General features: G+C 38.8%; 1 protein-coding gene across 6 annotated transcripts in view; it reads right to left on the bottom strand.

Moving 5' to 3' along the window:
• The window catches only part of UBR5 (ubiquitin protein ligase E3 component n-recognin 5), a 133,864-nt gene that overhangs the window by 85,755 nt on the left and 20,139 nt on the right, over positions 1 to 27,970 (bottom strand). For all 6 annotated transcript variants that reach the window (XM_043484024.1, XM_043484026.1, XM_043484029.1 and 3 more), the window contains exons 2-4: positions 1,809 to 1,853; positions 1,117 to 1,198; positions 570 to 646 (exon numbers count right to left, since the gene is read on the bottom strand). In XM_043484024.1, coding sequence (XP_043339959.1) covers positions 570 to 646; positions 1,117 to 1,198; positions 1,809 to 1,853 — 204 coding nt within the window. The remainder of the gene's footprint in view (positions 1 to 569; positions 647 to 1,116; positions 1,199 to 1,808; positions 1,854 to 27,970) is intronic.

Below are 27,970 nucleotides of genomic sequence, written 5' to 3'. Positions count from 1 at the left end.
GCAAATCTAACAACTTGTAACCTGGTTAACAATCCAGCTCCTGTCTGAAACTTTTCATGGTTTAGCTGCAAACAATTTGTTCCTTAGATCTTTTAAAGTAATCATACTTTCCTCAGAAGCAGTCAACTGAAAGTCGTCATACATTATCTAGCAATCTTTTTTACATGTCATCCTTTATAAAGGCCAAAACTTTAAAGACTTCATCAATTTCAAATTGAGTTACCTGATTTGGGAATATTAAGGGAGGAAAAACATGATCTGAAAAGGCAGTTCACTCAAAGAGCAGATCTGACTTGGAACCTACCAAATACATATCATACTTCTGGTAACCTATTCTGTTAAGTGATCATTGATTCCTCTGCTACTTTTAATGTGAATATTTTAGCTATAAATCACTGCTTGCATAAAAATTAAAATCAAACTACAAAGTAACCACTGCATTCTATTTTAAGCATATGGTTTTCAACAATGGTTTTTAACTTGAAGGCTCCCCAAATCAAAACACAGATGGAATATTATGCCTTTAAGAATTAAATTATTTATTAAATAGAAAGGACAGAATGTCTTACCCATCATTATTGTCAGGTTTACCCAATTCCAATCGGTCTGGCTGTACTGAAAAACCAATCCTGCAAACTCTACCATCCTAGAAGCAAAGAAAATAGAACTTTCCCAAGTAAAAATGTGCATTAAAACTTGAGTTTATTCAACAAACAGATTATGTACCTATCACTGTCAATTCAAAAAGCCAAAAAATAAGCTCCCTTCCAGAAGGCACTCATACTGAAGTCAGGGAAGTATGTTTTATATGCGTTACCATGAAACCAGTAAAGATAATGTAAAATATCTCAATCTAACAGAATTCAGAGTAAGGAAATAACTGGATATCAGGAACTTCTCCATTCTCTAACTAGTTTCAAGCTCTAGTAAATCATTTACACTTTCTCTGGGCCAGAGAATTTATACAACAAGGAAATGGAACTGGGTGAGCTCTGAAATAACTATTGTAAGAAAGTGCTCTTTTCTTCGTTCCTTCCAAAAGGAAGACACGTGATGATGCACAGCTGTATTTTAACACTCATTTTCACTTCTCTACCTTAAGAGTAAACAATTTACCTCAAGAAGGAAGGCAGCGTGATTTGGTCCCACCACACACTGTTTAATAGTAGCCTGCTCCAATACATTCAAAGGGGGATGGCTGGGGAATAAAGAAAAATATGCAAGGAAAGTTATTATTTCTTTTTCCTCCAAAGTCATAGTATTTACTAGAAACTTTTATTACATGGTATACACATACACTCACACATCATATGTATGTGTGAGTGTGTGTATGTGTGTGTACAGATAATGAACATATATATATATATATATGGGTGTGTGTATATACATATACACACATATGTATATATAATGAAAACAATAACACCCTATCATTATGATGAAAAGCCACAAGGAATTTAAAGAAAATTATTTTTTAAATGGCAAATACAACCTTGAGGGTTTTTTCAATTTCAATTACCAAAAGAATTGCTGGCAAAACTCATTTTTTAAAAACTAATATTTATATATTTTAAAGCAATAATTGAAATACATTATCTATAGTCATTATAGCTCTTTGGTATGGCAGAGTTTTTAAAAATCAGTATGAACACAAACTATAATTCAAATGAATTCACTCATAAAAAGCTGACAGCTAGACTAAAATATTCTTAACAGCTGCTACCTAAACATGAGTACGTTTTCCTAATTTTTGTTTTTTAAAAAAAGCTATTCTCTTCAGGACATGTAAAATATTTTAAAACTCTTACCTGTTTAAATTGTATTTGTTCAGTTTCTCTGAAACTTCTCGTAACCTTTAAAAACAAAACAAAATATGAATAAACAACACATACAGAGCCTCTGTAAACAAAAGAGTTCTCATTTGGAGATCTCCAACAGTGTGTGTGTGCGTTCAGTCATGTCCGACTCTTTTGTGACCCCATGGACTGTAGCCCGCCAGGATCCTCTGTCCATGGGATTTTCCAGGCAAGAATACTGGAGTGGGTTGCCATTTCCTTCTTCAGGGATCTTCCTGACCCAGGAACTGAACCCACGTCTCTGGGTCTCCTGCATTGGTAACTGGATTCTTTACCATCGTACCACCACAAAAAATTTACTAAGGCAAAAATGATTTGTATATTATCTTTAAGTTCTGTCTCTAAAAAAGTCATAAGTCAACCCTGCAGTTGCTTTCCCTCACCACCTCATTTGTAACTTCAATTATCATCTTATTTTACAGAAGAGGAAACAGGCTTCCAGATTTTAACAAACCAGCAGCAGAACTGGCAATTGAATCAATGTCCAATGGAAAGCCAATTTTTCAAACACTGTACTACGTATGATGAAAGAGATTCTTGAAGGTACAGGTATACCACGAAATGAAACTACTTGGAAAGCACGTAACTGTTAAAATAATTTAATATAACAAGGCAGAAACAATCCAAAAGCCAAACTGACTTAAGGTGAGAATAGTCTCAAAAGTTCTTGAAGAAGGGCCTTGTGACACACAATTGTACAAATTAAAACCTTGGTGCCCAGGTTCATGTTCTGGTGGAGTTGCTAAAAAAAAAAAAACAAAACCTTAGTGACCATATCTGTAAAACAAGGGTAACAACTGACATTTTTAAGAGTTATTGAATACACTGAGAAAAATCTCAAAGGGCTAGCTAATGTTATTTATCACCATTTTGCTGTTTCTCTCAAAGAAACAGTCTTGAGTTCATATAAAGTACTGTAATACTCATTTAAATTAGGTACTTCTGTCAACCTAAGGAAGTCATTTTATAATATAAAGATGTAATCAAATGTAGAGATTTTAAGAGTTCAGTTCTATTAAGTTACCTAAACAAATGCCTGATCTTTGAAAACAGTAATTGTTTTATTATTATTAATAATAACTGAAAAATAATTTTCAGAAATTATTCTTTTAAAAATAAACAGAATTTTAGAAAATGGGAAAAAACAGAACAGTAAATCAATAGGAAATTTCAAAAAGTTTGCTTTGTAAAGAGTGACAAAAATACATAAAATCAAATTTCAGTCATTCATACTAACAACTGATGAAAGTGGTATACATACTCAAAATTAAACATACTTAAAGCTAGTTTAGGATTTAAAAGCTACCACAAATCATACAGCATGTGGGCAAATAAGCTAATTATTCCGATAAGAGATTCTACTAGGTACCAACTGTCCTTCAACTTTATCTGGTAAAGTTCTATCCTCTGTTCTTTACAAAGAGCATCTTTGAAACACTAAAATGTTTATAAGCAAATGGTGCTGTGCTAAGCAGCTTCAGTCATGTTCGACTCTTTGCAACCCTACGGACTGGAGCCCCCAGGCTCCTCTGTCCATGGGATTCTCCAGGCAAGAATACTTGAGTGGGTTGCCATGCCCTCCTCTAAGTATAAGCAAATGTCCAACACTAAATCATATTCCTAAGCAAAAACAGGGCTTCCCAGGTGGCGCCTGGGAACTCGCCTGCCAATGCAGGAGACATAAGAGATGAGGGTTCAATTCCTGGGTTGGGAAGATCCCCTAGAGAAGGAAATGGCAACCACTCCAATATTCTTGCCTGGAGAACTCCATGGACAGAGGAACCTGGTGGGCTAAAGCCCATGGGGTCGCAAAGAGCTGGACATGACTGAGCAACTAACACTTTCAAGCAAAAGTAACTTTCGAATGATGTCATATTTAATTTTCACTCCCAAAGAAAAGCGTCTGATCATCTGTGATTTGGCTCTCAATAAAATAATTTTCATTTTTCTAGTCTTTCATTAACAAAAAAATGTTTTCTTCAATCCTTTAAAGTCAAGCATTTTTCAGTCTGCTCATTTACAATGCACATATCTGTGCTCCAAGAGAAAACACCAGAAGAGTAATGCACTGTGGAACTCATGAGCTCTGGAAGAAGGCTGACTAGAAAATGGGGAGAAGAAAATAAACTGGGAGGCTCCGTTCTAGGCAATAACCACAGCTTTGAGAAGACCCAGCAGGGAGGCAGGAGCTCTCACTCGCCTCAGCCCACATTTACTCTGAGCCACGTATAAAACTCTTCACCAGACAACAGAGCAGAGAGACTGTGAGATAAGGCCAAGAAAGGCTTTACTTCCCAAAAGCCATAGTAGTGACACTGTCAAAAGATACTTGTTCACCAGCATACAACTAAACCCCTCATTTCCATTCCTTTTTTCTTAGTCCAACACTGTCTCCAGAGTTTTCACAAAGAATAGGGGACTGAGGGGAGAATAAAATTTGTCAAAGTGTTCTAAAAACTGGACAACTGAGATTAAGAATTAAGTGATGCTTTCATGGCTCCAAATACCACTGCAGGTAGTACGTATAAAACTAAAGTAGGGTTTGAGGATATCAAAATGCTAGAAATAAAGAGAGAAATAAAGTAACAATTCAAGAACTCAAAAGTAAATTTCACATTACGAAGGGGATAGAAGAAATGGTTCCAGACATAAAATTTTCTATTATCAAAAATCATAGTGGACTCCTAACTGTATCTGAAATGTACACCCATTTGTACTGAAAATGATTCCCACTGCATGGCAAGAAATTCAGGTTTTACTCCCAGCTCCTCTACCACTAACAAGCCCATTAAGTTTTTGGTCTCATCTATGTGAAAAAAGACTAATCAGTCCTCTCTAGCTCTTTTTAGTCCAGAAACTGTTAAAAATGTATGAAAAGCAAATATATCAGTAGAAGATATTTATGTTAATGTTTATAGTGAAACAGCATTTACTGTCACATTCAATTTCATCTTACCCATCTGAAATTTTCACATACAAATTGATTTTACATAGACACTTAAGAATACATCTCTAAATGCCAAATTTGTTTAATTTCTTAAATTCAATCCCCCGAATTTACAGAAAATATATAGCATTTATCCAAATTTCAAGATAGTTATTATAATTAAATTGGCCCCATACACCTTTTTCTACATGGATCCCAGATAACAGTAACAAAGAAATATTCAAAGCAAAAAAAAAAAAAAAGTACTAACTATAAAATAAGGAATACTTTGTTCCCCTTAATATAGAGTCCTAGGCAGACATGCAAAACCCAGAATTACTGCAGGTCACTGATCACATTCATTTAAATTTACTAAGTTACTGAATGTTTGGCCAAAATTATCAGGCACTCATCTACATTAACGGATCTTCCTCCAAAACCTTACAATGCTTAAAGTTATTAACTATTCAGTTCAGTCACTCAGTTGTGTCTGACTCTGCGATCCCGTGAACTGCAGCACGCCAGGCCTCCCTGTCCATCACCAACTCCCAGAGCCTACCCAAACTCATGTCCATTGAGTCAGTGATACCATCCAACCATCTCATCCTCTGTCGTGCCCTTCTCCTCCAGCCCTCAATCTTTCCCAGCATCAGGGTCTTTTCAAATGAGTCAGCTCTTCACATCAGGTGGCTGAAGTACTGGAGTTTCAGCTTCAGCATCAGTCCTTCCAATGAACACCCAGGACTCATCTCCTTTAGGATGGACTGGTTGGATGTCCTTGCAGTCCAAGGGACTCTCAAGAGTCTTCTCCAACACCACTGTTCAAAAGCATCAATTCTTCAGCGCTCAACTTTCTTCATAGTCCAACTCTCACATCTATACATGACCACTGGAAAAACCACAGCTTTAACTAGACAGACCTTTGTTGGCAAAGTAATGTCTCTGCTTTTTAATATGCTATCTAGGTTGGTCATAACTTTCCTTCCAAGGAGTAAGCGTCTTTTAATTTCATGGCTACAATCACCATCTGCAGTGGTTTTGGAGTCCAAGAAAATAAAGTCTGCCACTGTTTCCACTATTTCCCATCTATTTGCCATGAAGTGATGGGACTGGATACCATGATCTTAGTTTTCTGAATGTTGAGTTTTAAGCTAACTTTTTCACTCTCCTCTTTCACTTTCATCAAGAGGCTCTTTAGTTCTTCTCCACTTTCTGCCATTAAGGGTGGTGTCATCTGCATATCTGAGGTTATTGATATTTCTCCTGGCAATCTTGACTCCAGCTTGTGCTTCTTCCAGCCCAGCGTTTCTCATGATGTACTCTGCATATAAGTTAAATAAGCAGGGTGACAATATATAGCCTTGATGTACTCCTTTCCCGATTTGGAACCAGTTTGTTGTTCCATGTCCAGTTCTAACTGTTGCTTCCTGATCTGCATACAGGTTTCTCAAGAGGCAGGTCAGGTGGTCTGGTATTCCCATCTCTTGAAGAATTTTCCACAGTTTATTGTGATCCACACAGTGAAATGCTTTGGTATGGTCAATAAAGCAGAAATAGATGTTTTTCTGGAACTCTCTTGCTTTTTCGATGATTCAATGGATGTTGGCAATTTGATCTCTGGTTCCTCTGCGTTTTCTAAAACAAGCTTGAAAATATGGAAGTTCATGGTTCACGTATTGCTGAAGCCTGGCTTGGGGAATTTTGAGCATTACTTCACTAACGTGTGAGATGCGTGCAACTGTGTGGTAGTTTGAGCATTCTTTGGCATTTCCTTTCTTTGGGATTGGAATGAAAACTGACCTTTCCCAGTCCTGTGGCCACTGCTGAGTTTTCCAAATTTGCTGACATATTGAGTACAGCACTTTCACAGCATCATCTTTCAGGATTTGAAATAGCTCAACTGGAATTCCAACAACTCCACTAGCTTTTTTTGGAGTGATGCTTCCCACTTGATGCTAGTAGTGATGCAAGGCCCACTTGACTTCACATTCCAGGATGTCTGGCTCTAGGTGAGAGATCACACCATTGTGATTAACTGGGTCGTGAAGATCTTTTTTGTACAGTTCTTCTGTGTATGCTTGCCACCTCTTCTTAATATCTTCTGTTTCTGTCAGGTCCATACCATTTCTGTCCTTTATTGAGCCCATCTTTGCATGAAATATTCCCTTGGTATCTCTAATTTTCTTGAAGAAATCTCTAGTCTTTCCGATTCTATTGTTTCCTCTTATTTCTTTGCATTTCTGTACTTCTTCCCATTGTAATATTAACACAAGTTTTCTGTTTTTAAAAGAAAAGATAAGCCACCCTGGTGGTGGTAGTGTAGATGCTAAGTTGAGCACGACTCTTGCAACCCCATGGACTGTAGCCCGCCAGGTTCCCTTGTCCATGGGATTTCCCAATCAAGAATACTAGAGCAGGTTGCCATTTCCTTCTCTAAGGAATCTTCTGAATCCAGGGATCAAAACCACATCTCCTGCATTGCAGGCAGTCTCCTGCACTGCAGGTAGATTCTTTACTGCTAAGTTACCAGGGAAGCCCACCTTACAGCTCACCAAATTCCATTTCAGAATAAATCTTTACATGTGATTGTGACAGGAGACAGTTTTAAGAACACAGCGTAACATTACAAAATAACCTCATAACTCAGCATTTAATCTCATTTGGAGACAGGCAGGAAATTTTTTGTAAGGTGGCTGGAACACACAATGGATAGGTTAACAGTATGTTTCTGACAATCCTTAGTATTCTGACACCAAAGATTTATTCTGTATTCCGATTCAATAATCTATTCTACTCCTTCAGATTTATAGACAGATTTACAGATCCACAGGCTGGAAATTTTTCAAGCACCAAGGTAAGGTAACAGCAAACCAGTATTAAAAGAGAAATAAGCAGAACAATACCTGCTAGAAGGTAACGTTATTTCATAGTTGCCCTTGAAATTCCCTACAATTTCAGTCTCATCTCCCCCAAATTTAACATTTTAATTTCTACGACCCACAACTGACAGTAGCACTTAATGTAGGGACTTCAGTTTTATAATTCTCTGCCCTCATCCTGAATCCCCCGCCACCTGTTCAATAAACACAGCCCCAAGATGAATGAAACCTGCTAGGTTCCTAGTTACATTTCTAAATGCAAAAAATTTAGGTGTATCTGGACCCCTAAAAGGCTCCAATTCTCCAGCATATATTTCCCTCAGTCCACCTTCTACAAGATGATGTTTTTCCTTTACCTGGAACTGTAAGACCAAGTATACCTATCCATGTTTCACACTTATCAGTACTCACTTTAATGGTAGGAAGTGGCATAATTCTTCTGCCGCCCATACATTTCCTCTAGTCTCATTCTTATTTCTTCAGGCCCAGCTCAAACACTACCTCCTCTCCATGAATTTTTCTGGTAGCTCTAATTTTCTTCCTACATAAACCTACAGCTTCTCCCTCATACAGGACCCTTTATGGTCTACTTGACACTCTACAGTCATTTGTGTTTTGATCTAAACTGGCTTCAGACTTTAAGCAGAGATAAAACTTAACCAAGTATTTTCCCACTCTTCCATTTCTTTCCAACAGTGAAAAATGTACAATAATACTTGTTACAATACATTTCAGGAGCAGAAAAGATTCCTGATCTTAAACTAAATAAAACTACTCCTCAGGTCTTTCACCTCGAATTGAAGTTTAGAACAAGCAAGAAAAGTATGAATATACAGATTTTTTTAGGACAGTTGCCCATATTAACTCATTAACAGACCAGTTAACACAGTGAAAACATCTGATAGTTCACCAGTTACCCAATAATCGTATTAGCAAACTATCTTTAAAGTGACCTCACTCCACTCTCTAGATATCCATTCATGGAAATAAAACTTTTATCTATCCATATAATTTTATTTTGGAATATAGGGCTTAATAATCCACATGAAGAAACAACAGTGAGTCAGTGAAAGGCTACTTACAACACTAAATCATAAGATTCCTACAGAAAATATCTTAAAGAACACCTGTCATCCACATCAGAGAAGGCAGGTACTGCCAAAACTTACATGCACCCAGGTTATCTTTTTGTAGAAGAAGAAATACTGTAGGAATATTTCTGGCATTTCTCCAAAGGCAAACTCTCTAAAGCTTAAAATTCAAGAAGCAATCAAAGCGTACTTTTTTCTTTTTTTCTTTTGTAACAATGGCTATGTTACCAGATTGATGGCAGAGAGAGGAGTCAAACCTTCCTCCAACCACAGAACATGGTCTTTGCACTGTATCATCACACACTTCCCTGAGCATTGGGAGTCCCTCCACAACAGTTCTTTTATACAAGTATTGCACCACACCATATACACTTCCACCTCTGAAATGCTTTCTTGCATGCCAACTGTTCACATTATCAACAATAACAATAAATTCAAGCTATTACATGGTGGTCCTGCCTGGCAGCAGGGCTGTAACTGGGAGAAAAGAATGTACTTTCAGCAAAGGTGCAGAGAGCATTTTGAGGCGGTCATTTAGTTGTGCCAGCATTTAGTAAGTACATTCCCACCCCCACCAGCAAACTGAAAGTCTGGAGTTAGCTTCTTCAATCCTGTACAGTGGGTATCCCAACCCCAAGTCCCTTTTCACACAGCCCTGGGGCAGCCCACCTGCTCAAGGGGAACCCCTTGAGGGAGTTTTGGATGTTAAGATGGAAGGGATAACTCAGTCTCCTCCTCCTGCTGCACTGTGGATTTGTTTATGGGTGAAGGAGATGAAGTCTTTCAGTCTACCTGCCCACTGTGTTGTGACTTAAAATATTAGGAGCTACCTTGACCTGTGGGCCTGAGAAGAGCTTAGAGGAATTAGGGTTGCCCTGGCCCGAACAAGAAGCACTGGCACTTTAGGGGTGATCCCCTTCATCTCTGTGATTATGAAAGACTCTCTTGCTGCATGTCTGAAATGTGACTTCAAGACATTCAATTTTCAGATACAGTTTTTAAAAATTCATTCTGTACTGCTTCTACCTGAATTTAACCCTGATCATGCATTACTAGCTTCAAAATTTCTCAGGAACTGGGGGTTGGGGGGTGGATAATGAGAGCAGTACAGGTATTTAGACAATACATACAGAGAAAAAAAAAAATCACTACACCAAAACTCAACAAGTGATGGTTTCTAAAAGGTTGGTTACAATGGAGGGTCTGAAACACTATTTATGAGCTCTTAATACTGTTAAACCTAAAATCCAGGGGCTTCCCGGTGGCTCAATGGTACAGAACCCACCTGCCAATGCACGGGACACAGGTTCCATCCCTGATCTGGGATCAGCGCATGCGCACATGCTGCAGAGCAATTAAGCCTGCGAGCAACCACTACTGAAGCTGGCACCCTAGAGCCCGTGCTCCACAACAAGAAAAACTAATATAATGAGAAGCCTGCGCACTGCAACTAGAGAGTAGCCCCTGACTGCCGCAACCAGAAAAAAGCCCGTGCAGCAACAGAGCCAGCAGAGTAAAAAACTAATCAATTAATTTTTAAAATCCACTGGCCTGTTTTTCAATCAGAATAAATGTATCCATGCATGATTCTAGATGTAAAATGACACGGTAATGCAGCATAAAGCATATGAAAAATGTAACCCTGCCTCCCTGATAGCATTTAACTTCTCATGAGTACTAAACTTATTTCAATGGGGGAAGGCAAGGCAGTAGAGGCAAGGATCAGAAAGAACTTCTAAGATTTACATGCAAAAGCTATAGTCAATCAGTAAAAGAGGTGGGGAGGCGGAAGTCCTTAAGTCTAAGTCACAAACTGCCAGCCTACAGGTGTACACAAGATATTGAATCACATGGCATTTTAAAAGACTGTTAAAGAACTTGGCCAACATGTAAAGCTGGAAAATTTCAGACAGATATTCAGATTTCTAGCTTCTCTTGAAAAGTGAGATCTAACAACCAAGCTTCTACTGACTGGTGGTGACAAGAGGTGCCCTTACCTGCCTCGAACCCGGACATTTGCATTTGAGACTACTGCTACAGATTATTCCTCCCACCCTCTAAAAGAGGGTATTTCCTTGTGAAGAGTAATCTGTTCAGTTTTATAATGCAAATCTCAGTTTGTACTTTGATCCATAATATATCTTTGCTTAGACATTAAGTCTTAGCCACATTTTCTTTAGATCTGAATTGACTTTTCTCTCTTTTTTGCCTACCAAGGAAAATGGTGCCAGGTAGCAAACACCGAACTTTTTTTTTTTTTGGCTGCACCGGATCTTAGTTGTGGCACATGGGATCCAGTTCCCTGACCAGGGATTGAACCCAGCCCCCTGCACTGGGAGCAGTCTTAGCCGCTAGACCACCAGGGAAGTCCCCTGACTTTTAAAAGACTCCAAATCACCCAAATGATGGCTTTTATAGAGGGAAAAAAACCCATCTGTCAGCTTCCCGAGTAACCAGTTATAGGTAGGATTTCTATACACTTTGTGCTTATGGAGAAAAGGAATGCCTGTTTATATAATGTGTTCATTTTACGGTAAATAAATAAACACAAGACATTCAACCTCAAGATACATTCAAGACCAAAAAAAAAAAATAATTTCCAGATAAATACAAATTTTAAGTGGGAAATTTAATTCTTACTCCTAAAATGGTTTTCAGTTGAAACAGCTCAAATATTTCTATACAACTAAGATGAGAAAATCCCACATTACAGAAATATTCTGCAACTACAACAAAGAAAAAGACATTATACTTACAGATAATTTCTTCCCTTAACCTGGGGGAATACTCTAGTTAGAAATTCCTATATAGTGCCATAAGTAACATTTTTCATAATAAAACTAAAAGGAGACCAAACTCCCAAACTACTGTGCCATTCGAAAGATAAACACATCTCTGAGAAACTAGCACAAGAAAATGAGTCATTTTCCTTTAAAGCAAAACCATCCACGTTATTTTCAGCTCCATTCAAAACAGGAAAACGGAAATACACAAGCCAAATGAACAAGAAATTTGGTAGGAAAAGATAAAGATTTGGCCTTTACACATTAATTCTTCTTTATAATTTCCTGTGTCTTTGTCTCACCTAATTTCAATTTCTCAACAGTAAGACTATACATACATACAAGAGTCAAACTTGTGTAAGAAGACTTCTTTAGTGCTTCTGTCCCAAAAACGCAGCATCCAGCCAAAATTTTAAGAGAAAAGTCTTGGTTTTTCTTCACTCTTACGCTATATCCACATTCTGAATAACTGCAACATCATTCAATAAAGTATCTGCCAAATGCATATAATGTATTCGAACTGTTACAAACCCCATTTTAACTCCACATACAAATCAAACATCTCATGAGATAACTAATGGACTTGGTAATATAAATACTACTGTTCGGCAAGGTACTCAAGTTTTTTAAATAGCTATATACCTATGATTAAACCTGATTTTTCCACAAAACAAGACTATCAGGAGGTTAGGTTCCTGACCAAGGATCCTGATGCCATTAGACCCAGGAAAGCTTCTTTAAATGACAGATAACGGGATGGCTTCTTGTTGCCCTTTTAACATCGAAGATGAAATAGTAGTTTTACTGCCTCTGAAACGATCACTGGACATTCTTGAGCTGCCATTCTGGCTGCCCCAGGAGCCATGATGTAGTCCTGAGGGGCAGAATGGTGGCAGGGAAAGAAGGGGCTGCCAGACAAACCAACATGGGTTCAATTCCATCTCTTCCATTAACTGGTTCTGCAACCTTGGGCAAGCTTACTTTAACCTCTCAGAGCATGGAAGGTTTCTTGCTCTGTTAAATGAAGATCAACCACTTGTTTGGTAGTGCTGCTGTAAGGATTAAAGGTAATTTTGTAATGTACCCTGGAAAGAGCCAAGCACTTAAATGCTCAATAAATGGCAGCCATTATCATTATCACTGAAATATATTTTTCATCCTTGGATAGCTTGCTCTATAGATTGCTGCTTCAAATCAGCCAACTTCTAGCTTGAACCGGTTGCCAAATTAAACAAGGCCCAATTTGAATCTGGAAATCTGATAGGAACCCAAAGAACCAGGGAATGACAAATAAGCCTGGGAATTCCTGGAACCAGAAATCTGTAGGCACACTGTAACTCTCTGTACCCTGCGCCTGGGCTTTTATGTCAAAGAGTAAGAGGTTCCTTCTCTTCTCTCCCCTACTACTTCCGGTCTCACCTCCTAACACCTCCAGAGCACTGCGAACTCCAGCTATCACTATGTGCTCCCAAGTTCTTAACTAGATTATATTCACAAACTACTCTTTCTTTTTCCTTTTGGCACACCGTGTACCTTATGAGAGTTCCCCGACCAGAGACAGAACCCAGGCTACAACAGCAGAAGCGCAGAATCCCAACCACTAGACCACCAGGGAGCTCCTTTCTTTTTTTTGTACACACCCATTCCTTCAGTCCAGGATAAACTATACTCCGCTGACCTCTACACATCTATAGCTACTAACCCCTCAAGGGTTGGCTGAAAGAACCTGTGGGAAACCTTAACTCATCTTTCACTCCAGGCTATACTAGATATTCTTCTGACCCCCGTGGGGCATACTTCCTCCACCATACTTATACTGTATAACTACTTGTTTGGTGAAATATCTGTCTCTTTCCCAGCCTATGTGTTATATGTAGAATACATCATGAGAAATGGACTAGATGAAGCACAAGCTGGAATCAAGATTGCCGGGAGAAATATCAATAACCTCAGGTATGCAGATGACACCACCCTTATGGCAAAAAGCAAAGAACTAAAGAGACTCTTGATGAAAGTGAAAGAGGAGGGTGAAAAAGTTGGCTTAAAACTCAACATTCAGAAAACTAAGATCATGGCATCTGGTCCCATCACTTCACAGCAAATAGACGGGGAAACAACAGAAACAGTGACAGACTTTATTTTTTGGGGCTCCAGCATCACTGCAGATGGTGACTGCAGCCATGAAATTAAAAGATGCTTGCTTCTTGAAAGGAAAGTTATGACCAACCTAGACAGCATATTAAAAAGCAGAGACATTACTATGCCAACAAAGGTCCGCCTAGTCAAAGCTATGGTTTTTCCCCTAGTCATGCATGGATGTGAGAGTTGGACTACAACGAAAGCTGAGCATCGAAGAATTGATGCTTTTGAACTGTGGTGTTGGAGAAGACTCTTGAGAGTCCCTTAGACTGCAAGGAGATCCAACCAGTCCATCCTAAAGGAAATCAGTCCTGAATATTCATTGGAAGGACTGATGTTGAAGCTGAAACTCCAACACTCTGGCCACCAGATGCGAAGAACTGACTCATCTGAAAAGACCCTGATGCTGGGAAAAGATTGAAGGTGGGAGGAAAAGGGGAAGACAGAGGATGAGATGATTGGATGGCATCACCGACTCAGTGGACACGAGCCTGAGTAAGCTCTGGGAGTTGGTGATGGACAGGGAAGCCTGACATGCTGCAGTCCGTGGGGTCGCAAAGAGTCGGACACAACTGAGTGACTGAACTGAACTAACAGCCTGTGTGTTAGTCCCTCAGTCGTGTCCGACTCTTTGCGACCCCATGGACCATAGCTCGCCAGGCTCCTCTGTCCATGGAATTCTCCAGTCAAGAATACTGGAGTGGATTGCCATTTCCTTCTCCAAGCCTGAAACTCTACAAAGGCAAGAACCATGTTTTTACTAAATTCTAAACCCCCAGCACCCGACACATAGTAAAACCCTTCTGTGCGCTGATGGATGGGTGGCTGAGCAAAAGAGTACACGTTCATATCCCTGCGCTAAGTCCTACACTGCCTCACAATGGTGAATTCATAGCTTCTTAAATTCCTTTCAGTCACTCTTAAAAGATTTTAGCTTTTCTGCTATGAGAACAATAGTATGAGACTAGGATTTTTAAAACACACTAAGGAATACTGTCCTACAAAATAAACCTATGGAGGCTCTACCCTAATTCACATGGTCTTACAATACTCTGAAGAATTTGTCTAAACTCTTTCTTTGAGAATCATCCCCAGAGAGTTGACCAGACAAGAAAACCACTTGGTACGGTAAACCAGGCATCTTCTCCTAATCCCTCCACTTAGCGAACAGTCTTCTTTCTCCCTCCATCTTTCCCTCCTCCACAGTGTAATTCTGGTTGGTATAAAGGAATGTACTGAAGGGGCCAAAAGGAAGCTGGAACAAAGGGAAGAGAGAAGGTGAGCCATCAGCAAGTAAAAGTACAGATAAAAGTCTGTGTGCAACTCACCTGAATATAAGTGACTGAAATTGATAACCTGAGTCTAACTAGTTAAGCGCCTTAAAACCAAACCAGAGAAAAGTCTAATTCCTAGCTATCTTTTGGCAAGCAATGCAGTAAAATATTTTAACATTTTAATGCTGTGCCAAAATAAGAATTGGATTTAAATACTCATTTTTTAATTGTTTGGGGGTTTTTTTGGGGGGGAGGGGGGTTATTTAGCCAAACATCTGCATTGTAGCCATGAAAAGGCAAAATCAGTGCCAACCCAAGACCTACCTAGATACCAAAAAAAGCCCGGCTTTTTTTTTTTTTTGAGTCTCTGCTCCACCATTAAAAGAGGAGCATGACCTTGAGCAGGTCATTTAAAATCTGCTCTCATGTTTCCACCTCTGCCAGAAATGGTGCCTACCATAGCTGCTTCAGAGTTGTTTAAAGAATTGGAAAATATGTCACATGCAAAAGTAATGTGTACCATCTAAAATAATAGCGTCTAAACCTGGCTAATCATCCAATCTCTAAGGAACATTTTAAAAGACATAGTACCAGACCCCACCCAAACTTACTAAGTCAGAAATCTCCAAATACAAGACTCAGTAATTTATGTTCTAGCTAAATAAATTATGATACATTCATAAAATATCTCTGGAAGGAATAACATTAGTCATCTATGAGGAAAGGAAGTAGGCAGCTAGGAAACAGAGCAGGAAGGGAAGTTTTTCACTGAGTGCCAATGTACACTTGGTTAAATTTAAATCACATAAACATTTTATCAACTCAAAATTGGAAAAAAAAAGTCTAAGAAACCCAAAGTGATGCTGATGATAAAATAAGTTTGGAAATCACTACTCTAAGATACCACAAATACATGTAAGCATTGCTTAAAGTAGTTCCAAGATTAATAGTCCATGTAGGACCCTACTATTTCAAGTTTTGGAAATGTGCTTAAGAAAGTCCCTTCTTAGAAATTCACAATCCACATACCTCTATTAGACTCTGGTAAGTCCTAAAATAAAGAAACCCGATTAACTATGCTCAGTCCTGTGTTTTCCAAATGGAAGTGAGCACTGTTTGGGAAACACTAAACATGGAATACAAACAGGCCATTCTTTCTAGTAAGGTTTTAGGGAACCAGAGGACACTGATTTAATATCTAAACTCCCAGAAATAGAGACCATGTGTTATTTACCTCTACCCCCACGAAAACCTACAGCTCAGTAGTGACAAACTGACTTTCCATTTTTCTTTATCTAAACAAAAAAGATTTTCAAATTTCCTTACTGTTTAAGCAACTTCAAGGATTAAAAAGAGAAAGAGCATAAACAATCTTACTCTACGTAAAATTACATCAAACATGTATCTACAGCAGACAGGTTTTTAAATCTAAGTAACATGGCAACAGCATTTCTATTTCTCTAAGTAGAAAAAATTAGATATTTAACTATGTTTCAAACTAATCTACTTTTAGGAGACAGCAATAGATTTCAGTATTATCCTTCTACAATATAAGTAGACCTTGCTGGGCATCTTTATTCCCATGAAGCCAGACTAACCAAGTGGGCTTTACACAACAACCTGGCTTATTACTGGAGCGTTATCATCAGTGTACCCAGAGAGGGTCTGAAAGTTGTATCGACTGGCTTCTTTGAAATCCACACCTACTAGGGCTCTTAACACCGGGTCTCTAGTTCAGAAAACCTTCCTTTAGGTTTGAATTTTCTTCTGAAATTCAAAGATACAAACTGAAATTATTTTTAAAAAAAAAAAGTCAAAACTACAAGCCACCACAGTCAAATTTAAGAGTTCTACCACATTCCTTTTATCACTATGGAGCACTAATGAACACAAATCTCTCCTCTCTGGCAACACAGCATTTGGCCTTCAGAGATCCACCAATAAAAGTTTCCAATTCTTCATCTAACAATAAATACTCAACCCAATATTAGCAGACACAACAGGCAGTCTCTGATTTACAGACTGACATCACAGATAGAGAGAGGGCTCTCATTCCATCTCAACCTCCAACCACTTAAAAAACAAAAGCCAAACACACTTGGGAAGATCACCTTAATTACAAACCACAGCTACGGAAAACTGTGCCATCTACCCCTGAGGAAGCCTGAGAAAGAAAGGGAAGTTGAGAACCACTGATTCAATTCACACATCTCAAGTAGTGTACTATAATCTACTTGTAAAAACAAAAGGCATACATAGGGAAACAAACAAAACACTTAAACTGGGAGCCAAGATAAGTGTTACAACCAAAACTTACTAAGAGAAGGCAGCATTCATTTCAGGTTAGAAGAATCAGTGAATGCCAGGGCTTCTGGGGAGTCAGGATTTTGAAATGGGCCTTGAAGGGTGTTGAGATTCATCATCTCAGAAAAGGGGACACATGTCAATGAAAACATAAGTATTTGTCTAGTAAACTAAAAAAAATGGTTCTTACACAAACAAAAAGGCTACAGTTTCCAAAAAGTCAAAAAGATCCTAAGAAACTGAAATTATTTTTCTTACAAATAATCTGGACAGTCGATAGTGCCAGAGTGTCTGCAAAAAACAACAAATTGTATACCACCTTCCTGTGATCAAATTATTATTCTTTTAGGAACTGAATCTCCCTTCCAAGTAAGGGTGAATAAATATAAAAATGGACTTCCCTGGTAGCTCAGTGGTAAAGAATTTGCCTACAATGCAGGAGACCCAGGTTCTATCCCTGGGTTGGGAAGATCCCCTCGCTGTAGGAGGGCAAAGGACCTCTGTCCCATGGACAGAGATCTGACAGGTTACAGTCCATGGGGGTCGCAAAGAGTTGCACACAACTGAAGCAACTGAGCATGCATGCATGCAATGAAAGAAAACTGATATGAAAACAGAAAAAAAGGAAGTCCAACCTACTTCACAGATGTAGATCTCATTAACTGGACAGCAGATACAAGATCTGACAATCTTTCCACTTTGCTATCTCTTGTGGACATGAAATCAGACTCAATGAAGGCTTCAGAGAAGAACCTGAGTGCCCTGAAGAGAACCTTAATAAATGGGGAAGCATAGTGAAAGAACACCTTTCTTTCTGCTCTTCACCAAACAGAGGAGAAAATGAGGGAGAAAACATTTCAAGAAAGGTAGTAAAAGAAAACATAAGCCTTGACTACAGTAAGTTTTAAAGAACTTTCCCCATGCCTGAAGAACAAAAGAGGCTTCCAAAATTAAATTTTGAAACAGGCTTTAGTCCATTTTGGAAAGTTGTCAAACCTGCACATCCTGGGACATTCATTTTCTGGAGGAAAATGCAGGATCACTGCTAAGCCAATAGCAAGCTTCAAACCTCCCCTGAGAGCAATAAACCATAATGGAAAAGAACATGAGAAAAGAATATACATACATAAAAGTGTAACTGAATCACTTTGCTGCACACCAGAAACTAACGCAACATTGTAAATCATACTTCAGTAAAATATTAAATTAAGTTAAATTGAATTTTAAAATAAGAGAAGAGAAGAGACAGGACAAGAGTTTGTTTCCTCTTCCATGGAAGAATACAAGACAGTTATCTACAAGTCAAGAAACAGGCTGTCACCAGAACTCGACCACTATGGCACCCTGGCCTGGGAATTTCAGCCTCCAGAATTGTGAAAAATACTATCAGGTTGGTGCAAAAGTAATTATGATTTTTGCATTGTGAAACTTGCCATCTGATATTGAAATACATTCTTAATAAATGTGGCTACGTTATCTATTTTTTTTTCATTTATTTTTATTAGTTGGAGGCTAATTACTTTACAATATTGTAGTGGTTTTTGCCATACACTGACATGAATCAGCCATGGATTTATATGTGTTCCCCATCCTGAACCCCCCCTCCCACCTCCCTCCCCATCCCATCCCTCTGGGTCTTCCCAGTGCATCAGCCCTGAGCACTTGTCTCATGCATCCAACCTGGGTTGGCGATGTATTTCACACTTGATAATATACACGTTTCAATGCTATTCTCTTAGATCATCCCACCCTTGCCTTCTCCCACAGAGTCTAAAAGTCTGTTCTATACATCTGTGTCTCTTTCTGTCCTGCACATAGGGTTATCGTTACCATCTTTCTAAATTCCATATATATGTGTTAGTATACTGTATTGGTATTTATCATTCTGGCTTACTTCACTTTGTATAATGGGCTCCAGTTTCATCCATCTCATTAGAACTGATTCAAATGTACTCTTTTTAATGGCTGAGTAATATTCCATGGTGTATATGTACCATAGCTTCCTTATCCATTCGTCGGCTGATGGGCATCTAGGTTGCTTCCATGTCCTGGCTATTATAAACAGTGCTGCAATGAACATTGGGGTGCACGTGTCTCTTTCAGATCTGGTTTCCTCAGTGTGTATGCCCAGGAGTGGGACTGCTCAGTCATATGGCAGTTCTATTTCCAGTTTTTTAAGGAATCTCCACACTGTTCTCCATAGTGGCTGTACTAGTTTGCATTCCCACCAACAGCGTAGGAGGGTTTCCTTTTCTCCACACCCTCTCCAGCATTTATTGCTTGTAGACTTTGGACAGCAGCCATTCTGACTGGCATGTAGTGGTACCTCATTGTGGTTTTGATTTGCATTTCTCTGATAATGACTGATGTTGAGCATCTTTTCATGTGTTTGTTAGCCATCTGTATGTCTTCTTTGGAGAAATGTCTGTTTAGTTCTTTGGCCCATTTTTTGATTGGGTCATTTATTTTTCTGGAATTGAGCTGCAGGAGTTGCTTGTATATTTCTGAGATTAATCCTTTGTTTCTTTGTTTGCTATTATTTTCTCCCATTCTGAAGCTGTCTTTTCACCTTGCTTATTGTTTCCTTTATTGTGCAAAAGCTTTTAAGTTTAATTAGGTCCCATTTGTTTATTTTTGCTTTTATTTCCATTACTCTGGGAGGTGGGTCACAGAGGACCTTGCTGTGATTTATGTCGGAGAGTGTTTTGCCTATGTTCTCCTCTAGGAGTTTTATAGTTTCTGGTCTTACATTTAGATCTTTAATCCATTTTGAGTTTATTTTTGTGTATGGTGTTAGAAAGTGTTCTACTGCCATATGACCCAGCAATACCACTTCTGGGCATACACACCAAGGAAACCAGATCTGAAAGAGACACGTGCACCCCAATGTTCATCGCAGCACTGTTTATAATAGCCAGGACATGAGCAACCTAGATGCCCATCAGCAGACGAATGGATAAGGAAGCTGTGGTACATATACACCATGGAACATTACTCAGCCATTAAAAATAATTCATTTGAATCAGTTCTAATGAGATGGATGAAACTTGGAGCCCATTATACAGAGTGAAGTAAGCCAGAAAGATAAAAAACATTACAGCATACTAACACATATATAGGGAATTTAGAAAGATGGTAATGATAACCCCTATATGCCAAACAGAAAAAGAGACACAGATGTACAGAACAGACTTCTGGACTCTGTGGGAGAAGGCGAGGGTGGGATGTTTTGAGAGAACAGCATCGAAACATGTATATTATCTATGGTGAAAGAGATCACCAGCCCAGGTTGAATCCATGAGACAAGTGCTCGGGCCTGGTGCACTGGGAAGACCCAGAGGGATCGGGTAGAGAGGGAGGTGCGAGGGGGGATCGGGATGGGGAATACGTGTAACTCCATGGCTGATTCATGTCAATGTATGACAAAACCCACTACAATATTGTAAAGTAATTAGCCTCCAACTAATAAAAATACATGGGAAAAAAAAAAATAAAAGCTTTTGTGGAATTTGGAAAAAAAAAAAAAAAAGGAAGCGTTCTAGTTTCATTCTCTTACAAGTGGTTGACCAGTTTTCCCAGCACCACTTGTTAAAGAGGTTGTCTTTCTTCCATTGTTATGTTCTTGCCTCCTTTGTTGAAGATAAGGTGTCCATAAGTTCGTGGATTTATCTCTGGGCTTTCTATTTTGTTCCATTGATCTGTATTTCTGTCTTTGTGCCAGTACCATACTGTCTTGATGACTGTGGCTTTGTAGTACAGCCTGAAGTCCGGCAGGTTGATTCCTCCAGTTACATTCTCCTTTCTCAAGATTGCTTTGGCTATTCGAGGTTTTTTATATTTCCATACAAATTGTGAAATTATTTGTTCTAGTTCTGTGAAAAATACCATTGGTAGCTTGATAGGGATTGCACTGAATCTGTAGATTGCTTTGGGTAGTATACTCATTTTCACAATATTGATTCTTCCAAATCATGAACACAGTATATTTCTTCATCTATTTGTATCCTCTTTGATTTCTTTCATCAGTGTTTTATAGTTTTCTATATATAGGTCTTTTGTTTCTTTAGGTAGGTATACTCCTAAGTATTTTATTCTTTTTGTTGCAATGGTGAATGGTATTGTTTCCTTAATTTCTCTTTCTGTTTTTTCATTGTTAGTGTATAGGAATGCAAGGGATTTCTGTGTGTTAATTTTATATCCTGCAACTTTACTATATTCATTGATTAACTCTAGTAATTTTCTGGTAGAGTCTTTAGGGTCTTCTATGTAGAGGATCACGTCATCTGCAAACAGTGAGAGTTTTACTTCTTCTTTTCCTATCTGGATTCCTTTTATTTCTTTTTCTGCTCTGATTGCTGTGGCCAACACTTCCAAAACTATGTTGAATAGCAGTGGTGAGGTGGGCACCCTTGTCTTGTTCCTGACTTTAGGGGAAATGCTTTCAATTTTTCACCATTGAGGATAATGTTTGCTGTGTGTTTGTCATATGTAGCTTTTTTATTATGTTGAGGTATGTTCCTTTTATTCCTGCTTTCTGGAGAGTTTTTATCATAAATGGATGTTGAATTTTGTCAAAAGCTTTTTCTGCATCTATTGAGATAATCATATGGTTTTTATCTTTCAATTTGTTAATGTGGTGTACTACATTGATTGGTTTGCGGATATTAAAGAATCCTTGCATTCCTGGGATAAAGCCCACTTGGTCACGATGTATGATCTTTTTAATATGTTGTTGGATTCTGTTTGCTAGAATTTTGTTAAGGATTTTTGCGTCTATGTTCATCAGTGATACTGGCCTGTAGTTTTCTTTTTTTGTGACATCTTTGTCTGGTTTTGGTATTAGGGTGATGGTGGCCTCATAAAATGAGTTTGGAAGTTTACCATCTTCTGCAATTTTCTGGAAGAGTTTGAGTAAGACAGGTGTTAGCTCTTCTCTAAATTTTTGGTAGTATTCAGCTGTGAAGCCATCTGGCTTTTGTTTGCTGGAAGATTTCTGATTACAGTTTCGATTTCCGTTATCTATCATTTTAATGCACACTTCTTGCTTTATGTTTTTTGCTAATGACTTTATTTATTGCTTATATTTATTTTAGACTATGGAAATGTTAGACAAAAAGCATAGTTGAGAGATTTCCTTATTCGAATTCAAAATGGACTGTAAAGCAGAGGAGACAACTTGCAACATCGACAATGCGTTTGGCCCAGGAACTGCTAACAAACATACAGTGCAATGGTAGCTCAAGAACTCTGCAAAGAAGACAAGAGCCTTGAAGACGAGGAGGGTAGTGGTTGGCCATCGGAATGTGACAACGACCAATTGAGAGCATCATTGAAGCTGGTCCTCTTACAACAACACGAAAAGTTGCCAAAGAACTCACCATTGATCATTCTACGGTCATTTGGCACTTGAAGCAAAGTGGAAAGGTAAAAAAGCTCGAAAACTGGGTGCCTCATGAACTGACCACAAATAAAAAAAATCGTCATTTTCAAGTGATATCTTCTCTTAGTCTATGCAACAACGAATCCTATTTCTTAATAGGTTTGTGATGTGTGATGAAAAGTGGATTTTACACGCCAACTGGCAATGACCAGCTCAGTGGTTGGACCAAAAAGAAGCTCCAAAGCACTTCCCAAAGCCCACCAAAAAAAAAAATGGTCATGGACACTGTTTGGTGATCTGCTGCCCATCTGATCCACCACAGCTTTCTGAATCCTCGCGAAACCACTATATCTGAGAGGTATGCTCAGTAAATCAATGAGATGCACATCAAAAACTGCAACGCCTGCAGCCAGCACTGATCAACAGAAAGGGCCAAATTCTTTTCCATGACAACACGAGACCACCCACTGCACAACAGTAAAATGAACTGAGCTACAAAGTTTTGTCTCATCTGCCACATTCACCTTAACCTCTCACCAACTGACTACCACTTCCTCAAGCATCTTGACAACTTCTTGCAGGGAAAATGCTCCTACAACCAGCAGGATACAGAAAATACTTTCCAAGAGTTCATCCAATTCTGAGGCATGGATTTTTACACTATAGAAATAAACTTCTTTCTCACTGGCAAAAACGTGTTGATTGTAATGGTTCCTATTTTGACTAATCAAGATGTGTTTGAGCCTAGCTATAATGATTTAAAATTTATGGTCTGAAACCATAATTACGTTTGCACCAACCTAATAAATGTACCACTTAACAGTTTTTTGTTACAACAGCCCAAGCAGGTTAAGACGACTGGTATGGAGAACCAAGAATATTCAGAATTAAGTAATTTTCTTCTACAGGACTTCTAGTTAAACATGTATGTACTTCCATCACCTCCTACAACCTCCTAAAATGACAACAAATGAATGCTAAGATTACAAGGACAAAGAGAGAGAAGGCTAGAGCACTTAAAAGCAAGAGATGCCAACAAAATCTGGAAAGCTGGAAAGCAGAGAAGTGGCAAATGACTTAACCAACAAGAGAAAGCTGGAAGCTAAAGTCTGCAGAAGTAGGGGCTGAAAAGGAACAGTTTAACTCTGAGAAACTGGAGGCATCAGGGAACTCTGAGGCCTGGGGGTGACCCCAAGCAGGAAGTTTGCATAAGGAGCAGTTAAGATCCCCACCCTATGGACAGAAGACTGCCCCTCCCAGACCCTGACAGAACTGTTCTGTACTTAAAGAAATTCAACCAGAATAACAGCCTAGGGATACCAGGCCAGGCAGGTTTGGGCACACTGGAAGCCATAAAAGCTGTCTGCCGAAATAAGGAGTTGACCAGTCCCCAGACCACAATGCTCGCATCCATGCTCTTACGTTTCAGGATTCCTTTCCCTAGAAACTGGCCCAAATGGAGAAAAAAGAATCTTCAGCATAATATAAAAGAAAATGTCAAAGCGACAGACTACAAAGGAGAAAAGATAAATAAATCAGAGTGGCAACAGAAGGATCAAACATCCAACTCCTAGGAGTTTCAAAAATAAAAGAAAAATGAGAAAATGGATGAGAGAAAAATGTGTAACAAAATTTCCTAGAACTAAATGATCGGAACTTCCAGAATAAAGGCACCTACTGAGTGTCTGGGGCACAAAATACAATGAATGAGAAAAGGATCTACCATGAAGAGGCACATCAGTATGAAATTTCTCAGCACCACAAACTGAGAAAGCTTTCATGGGGGGGGGGGGAGGGGGATAGCAGGGGGGATGGAGGTAGGTCATGTAAAAGGATTAGGAGTCAAAATAGTACTGAACTCCTCAAAATGAACACTGGAGGACTGGAGGCTATGTGACAATGATGAACTGCCTTCAAAATTTTGAAGAAAAATTATTCCCAGCCAGAAATTTTATACCTAGCAAATACTAGTGAGGACAAAAGTTAAATTTGCTTTCAACTAAATACAGTAACAAAATGGCACACCAAAGACAGAAAAGGGATAAGCTTTTGAAATAACTTTTAACGCAAACTATCAAAACTAGATCCAAAATTCTTAAAATTTCACCAGAACAGTTAACTAAGTTAGAAACAAAAACAATTTACCCTCTCCTGCCTTTTGGGATACAGAAAGTATGCAGACTCACTTGTCCAACCAACCTCAGAGCAGTGTACTGTCGTACAAAACTGATAGAAAAGTAAAGGTACTATTTGTGTTTAAGAAGTATATGTGCAACTTGAAACATCTTTAAATATTCTCAAGATTACTGAATGTCCACAGAGACAGAGACTGGGATGAGGGAGAAGGGCAGGTAACAGAAAAGACCAAAAGCAAGTAAAGAAATGGTGTGTGTTGCGGGTGTGTGTATGTGTGAACAGACCCCCTAGGGACAAAATTTTCTTTTTAAAAATCTAAGGGACGCTCTATTGAGCTTGTGGAAGAGTTTCTTGCATGCTCTCCCTGAAGCCAGCAAGTTTAAAGGGCCTTGACCCTAATTTTTCAAACTCTCTTAATGGTGTCTCAAGTTATTGGCTTGGCCACAGTCTATAAAGTAGTCAAGCCGGAAAAACCTAACCACAATAATCAAAACTTAAAAGCCTGACCTTTAAACTAAATCAAGATTTTTGATCTGAAATACCAGAAAAGACTTGAGTCCCTCAACACATCCAGTAAATAATATAAACCATAAATTCACTTCCATGATGGTAAAGTTTACTTACACACTGAACCAACAGGGTACCAGAGCATACAATCTGCTTAGTACAGAACCTGGTGCAAAATATTAGAGGCTCCTGCTCTTTTTGCTGGCATTACCACTTCTGACTGAAAGAAAGAAAAGGAGCTGTGAAAGAAAAGGAGCTGCTGGGTGGGAACTGGTGGAAAAGGAATTCGGGGAACCAGAGCCACTGGTAGGCAGTACCACTATGAAGAGGGCTTCCCCAGGGGCTCAGTGGTAAAGAATCCGCCTGCAGTGCAGGAGACACAGGTTCAATCCCCGGTCAGGAAGATCCCCTGGAGTAGGAAGTGGCAACCCACTCACAGTACTCTGCTGGGAAATCCCATGAACAGAGGAGCCTGGTGGGCCAAAGTCCATAGGGTCGCAAAAAGTCGAACACAACTGAGCACACGTGCAACACTTCAAAGACAGCAAAGAATGACTCTTAAATATCAACCCCTGTACCCCATTAAAAAACACTGAAAGACATCTGAAATAGATCTTGTAACTAATACAAAGGACCAACTAGACATAACTGAAGTTCATGGATGAAACTGTACTTCTTAGCTCACCTGTACTGCAAAAATCATGTGAATCCACAGCATCTATTAAAATCCTGGTTATCTCAACCTTTCCATATTACATTTAGAATATGTCTATCCTACCCAGTTATATATCAAACAGCTACAGAAAGTGTAATTAAGATACTATGGCCCAGTGGACACTTTCTTGTTTGACTTTCTCCAGAACTTCCTATCAGTTCTACTCAATTTAGCAATTAATCATTTACTGCTTTGTCTCTAATACTGCTATCCTACTTTTTACATTTCTTTTTTATTTTTCTAATGACACAGTAATCTCCTTAATGATAAAACCTGTAACTTAGTTTTCACACGTCTGGGGATTTAGTACATTGCAGATATCACACAGATTGACTAAAGATACTAGCATATTACACAAAAGCAGAGACTAACTGTTCACAACCCTTCTCAGCCAAACAACACACAAAGGATGGAAACGATTTACTGTCACTATGGTAATGATTCTAATGTGTCCCCAGTCCACCATCTCACACCCTAGTGTGTCCAGATGGATAAAGGAAGAAAAGCTGACTCAACAGGAACCAGCATACTGGCTTCAGAAATGAACAGTCCTAGTTTCAACACTTAACTGAACACGGAGACGATCTGTCACTTGATGGCCCTCGTTCCTCCATGAAACCCCAGGCAGAGGGAAGAAAAGACACAGTAGGAAGAGCCTACATCCTCTGCAAACAGAGCAAGATCTCAAAGCCATGAAAAAACTGCATTCATGCAGGCACAAGATAACATTAATGTACTGCCTTCAAATGCTGGAGCACAGTCCTTTACTATGACACTTTGATTTTATCTGCAAATGTTAAAACTTCAGTTCACATGACCCATGAGCCTCAGCAGCAGACTCTGTTAATGGGCCTTAATAACAAAGGGCTTGTGCTCAGAGACCTACCACCCCACAGCTGTGCCACCTGAGAGCCACGCTCAAACGCCTTCAGCACCAACTGCCTCTGCAACAGCGCTGCCAGGCCTCCAGCATCTCAGAGCTGCTGAGATGGTGTTTCCAAAACGCAGTGCTTCATACATGGTAAGGAGTAACAATGCTAAAAATGTTTAAAATGAACAAAGTACATTAATTTTCCGAGATCAGCCTCTAAACATTACATAATTCTAACCCAGAAAGTTACAATCCTCAATTCCCATAGAGGGGCCTCCACAAAACAAGGACTTATTATAACTTCAGATTTTACGAGTGCTCACTTTAGTTATAAAGAAAACTGTGTGTACTATAAAATTCACTGTTCACTGGGGCTTTTAGTAGCCCTAAATGTAAAAAAGATTCAGTAAAAATGTATCTCAGAGCATGATTAAGAAAAAGTTTCTCTCTGATCTAGCACGATAAAAGTTAATTTTTTAGCCACTGCTTTTTTTAATCATGGGTTGCAGAAGTCCAAAATATGATTCAACTCAAACTGACACTTCACTGACATTTCCTACCACCTTTCTCATCTAAAACTCCACCCACTCTCTTCCATGCTTTTAGTCCTGGGAAGGCTCTTAGAAACTGTCCAACCCCACATCTTCATTTTATAATGACAACGATAAAGCCTCTTCCGGCTAGAAACAGAAAAAAACAACAAAAGGTACTGTAGGCACAAAAAAATACAGGGTCTTTCTTTTTCACATTCACAAAAAAGATGCTGCAATTTCATCACATATTCCATTTTAAAAAACTGCAAAACACCAAGAAAAATGATACATGACCAATATTACTTTAAAACTGACCACAAGTAATACACCTCCTAAGGCAAAGCTATGAAATAACAAGATTTATTTCTAACACATTTTACATGCAAATAGATGTCACCTTCATATTAACCTTACTGGGAGCCTACACATTTATGCCAACAATGACCCTACCCAAAAGAGAACTCTCCTCTGAAACTGTCTGTAAGGCTTCTTTTAAATGCCACTAACTAGGCAGTAGCTAATACAAGGCCTGGTACGTAGTAGCATGCAAATAAATGATTATTAAAATAAATAGAT

Source organism: Cervus canadensis, chromosome 12 (genome assembly GCF_019320065.1).
Source record: "Cervus canadensis isolate Bull #8, Minnesota chromosome 12, ASM1932006v1, whole genome shotgun sequence".
Classification (NCBI taxonomy): domain Eukaryota; kingdom Metazoa; phylum Chordata; class Mammalia; order Artiodactyla; family Cervidae; genus Cervus; species Cervus canadensis.
The sequence above is the reverse complement of the archived record's forward strand: the minus strand, read 5'-3'. Positions and strand labels throughout refer to the sequence as shown.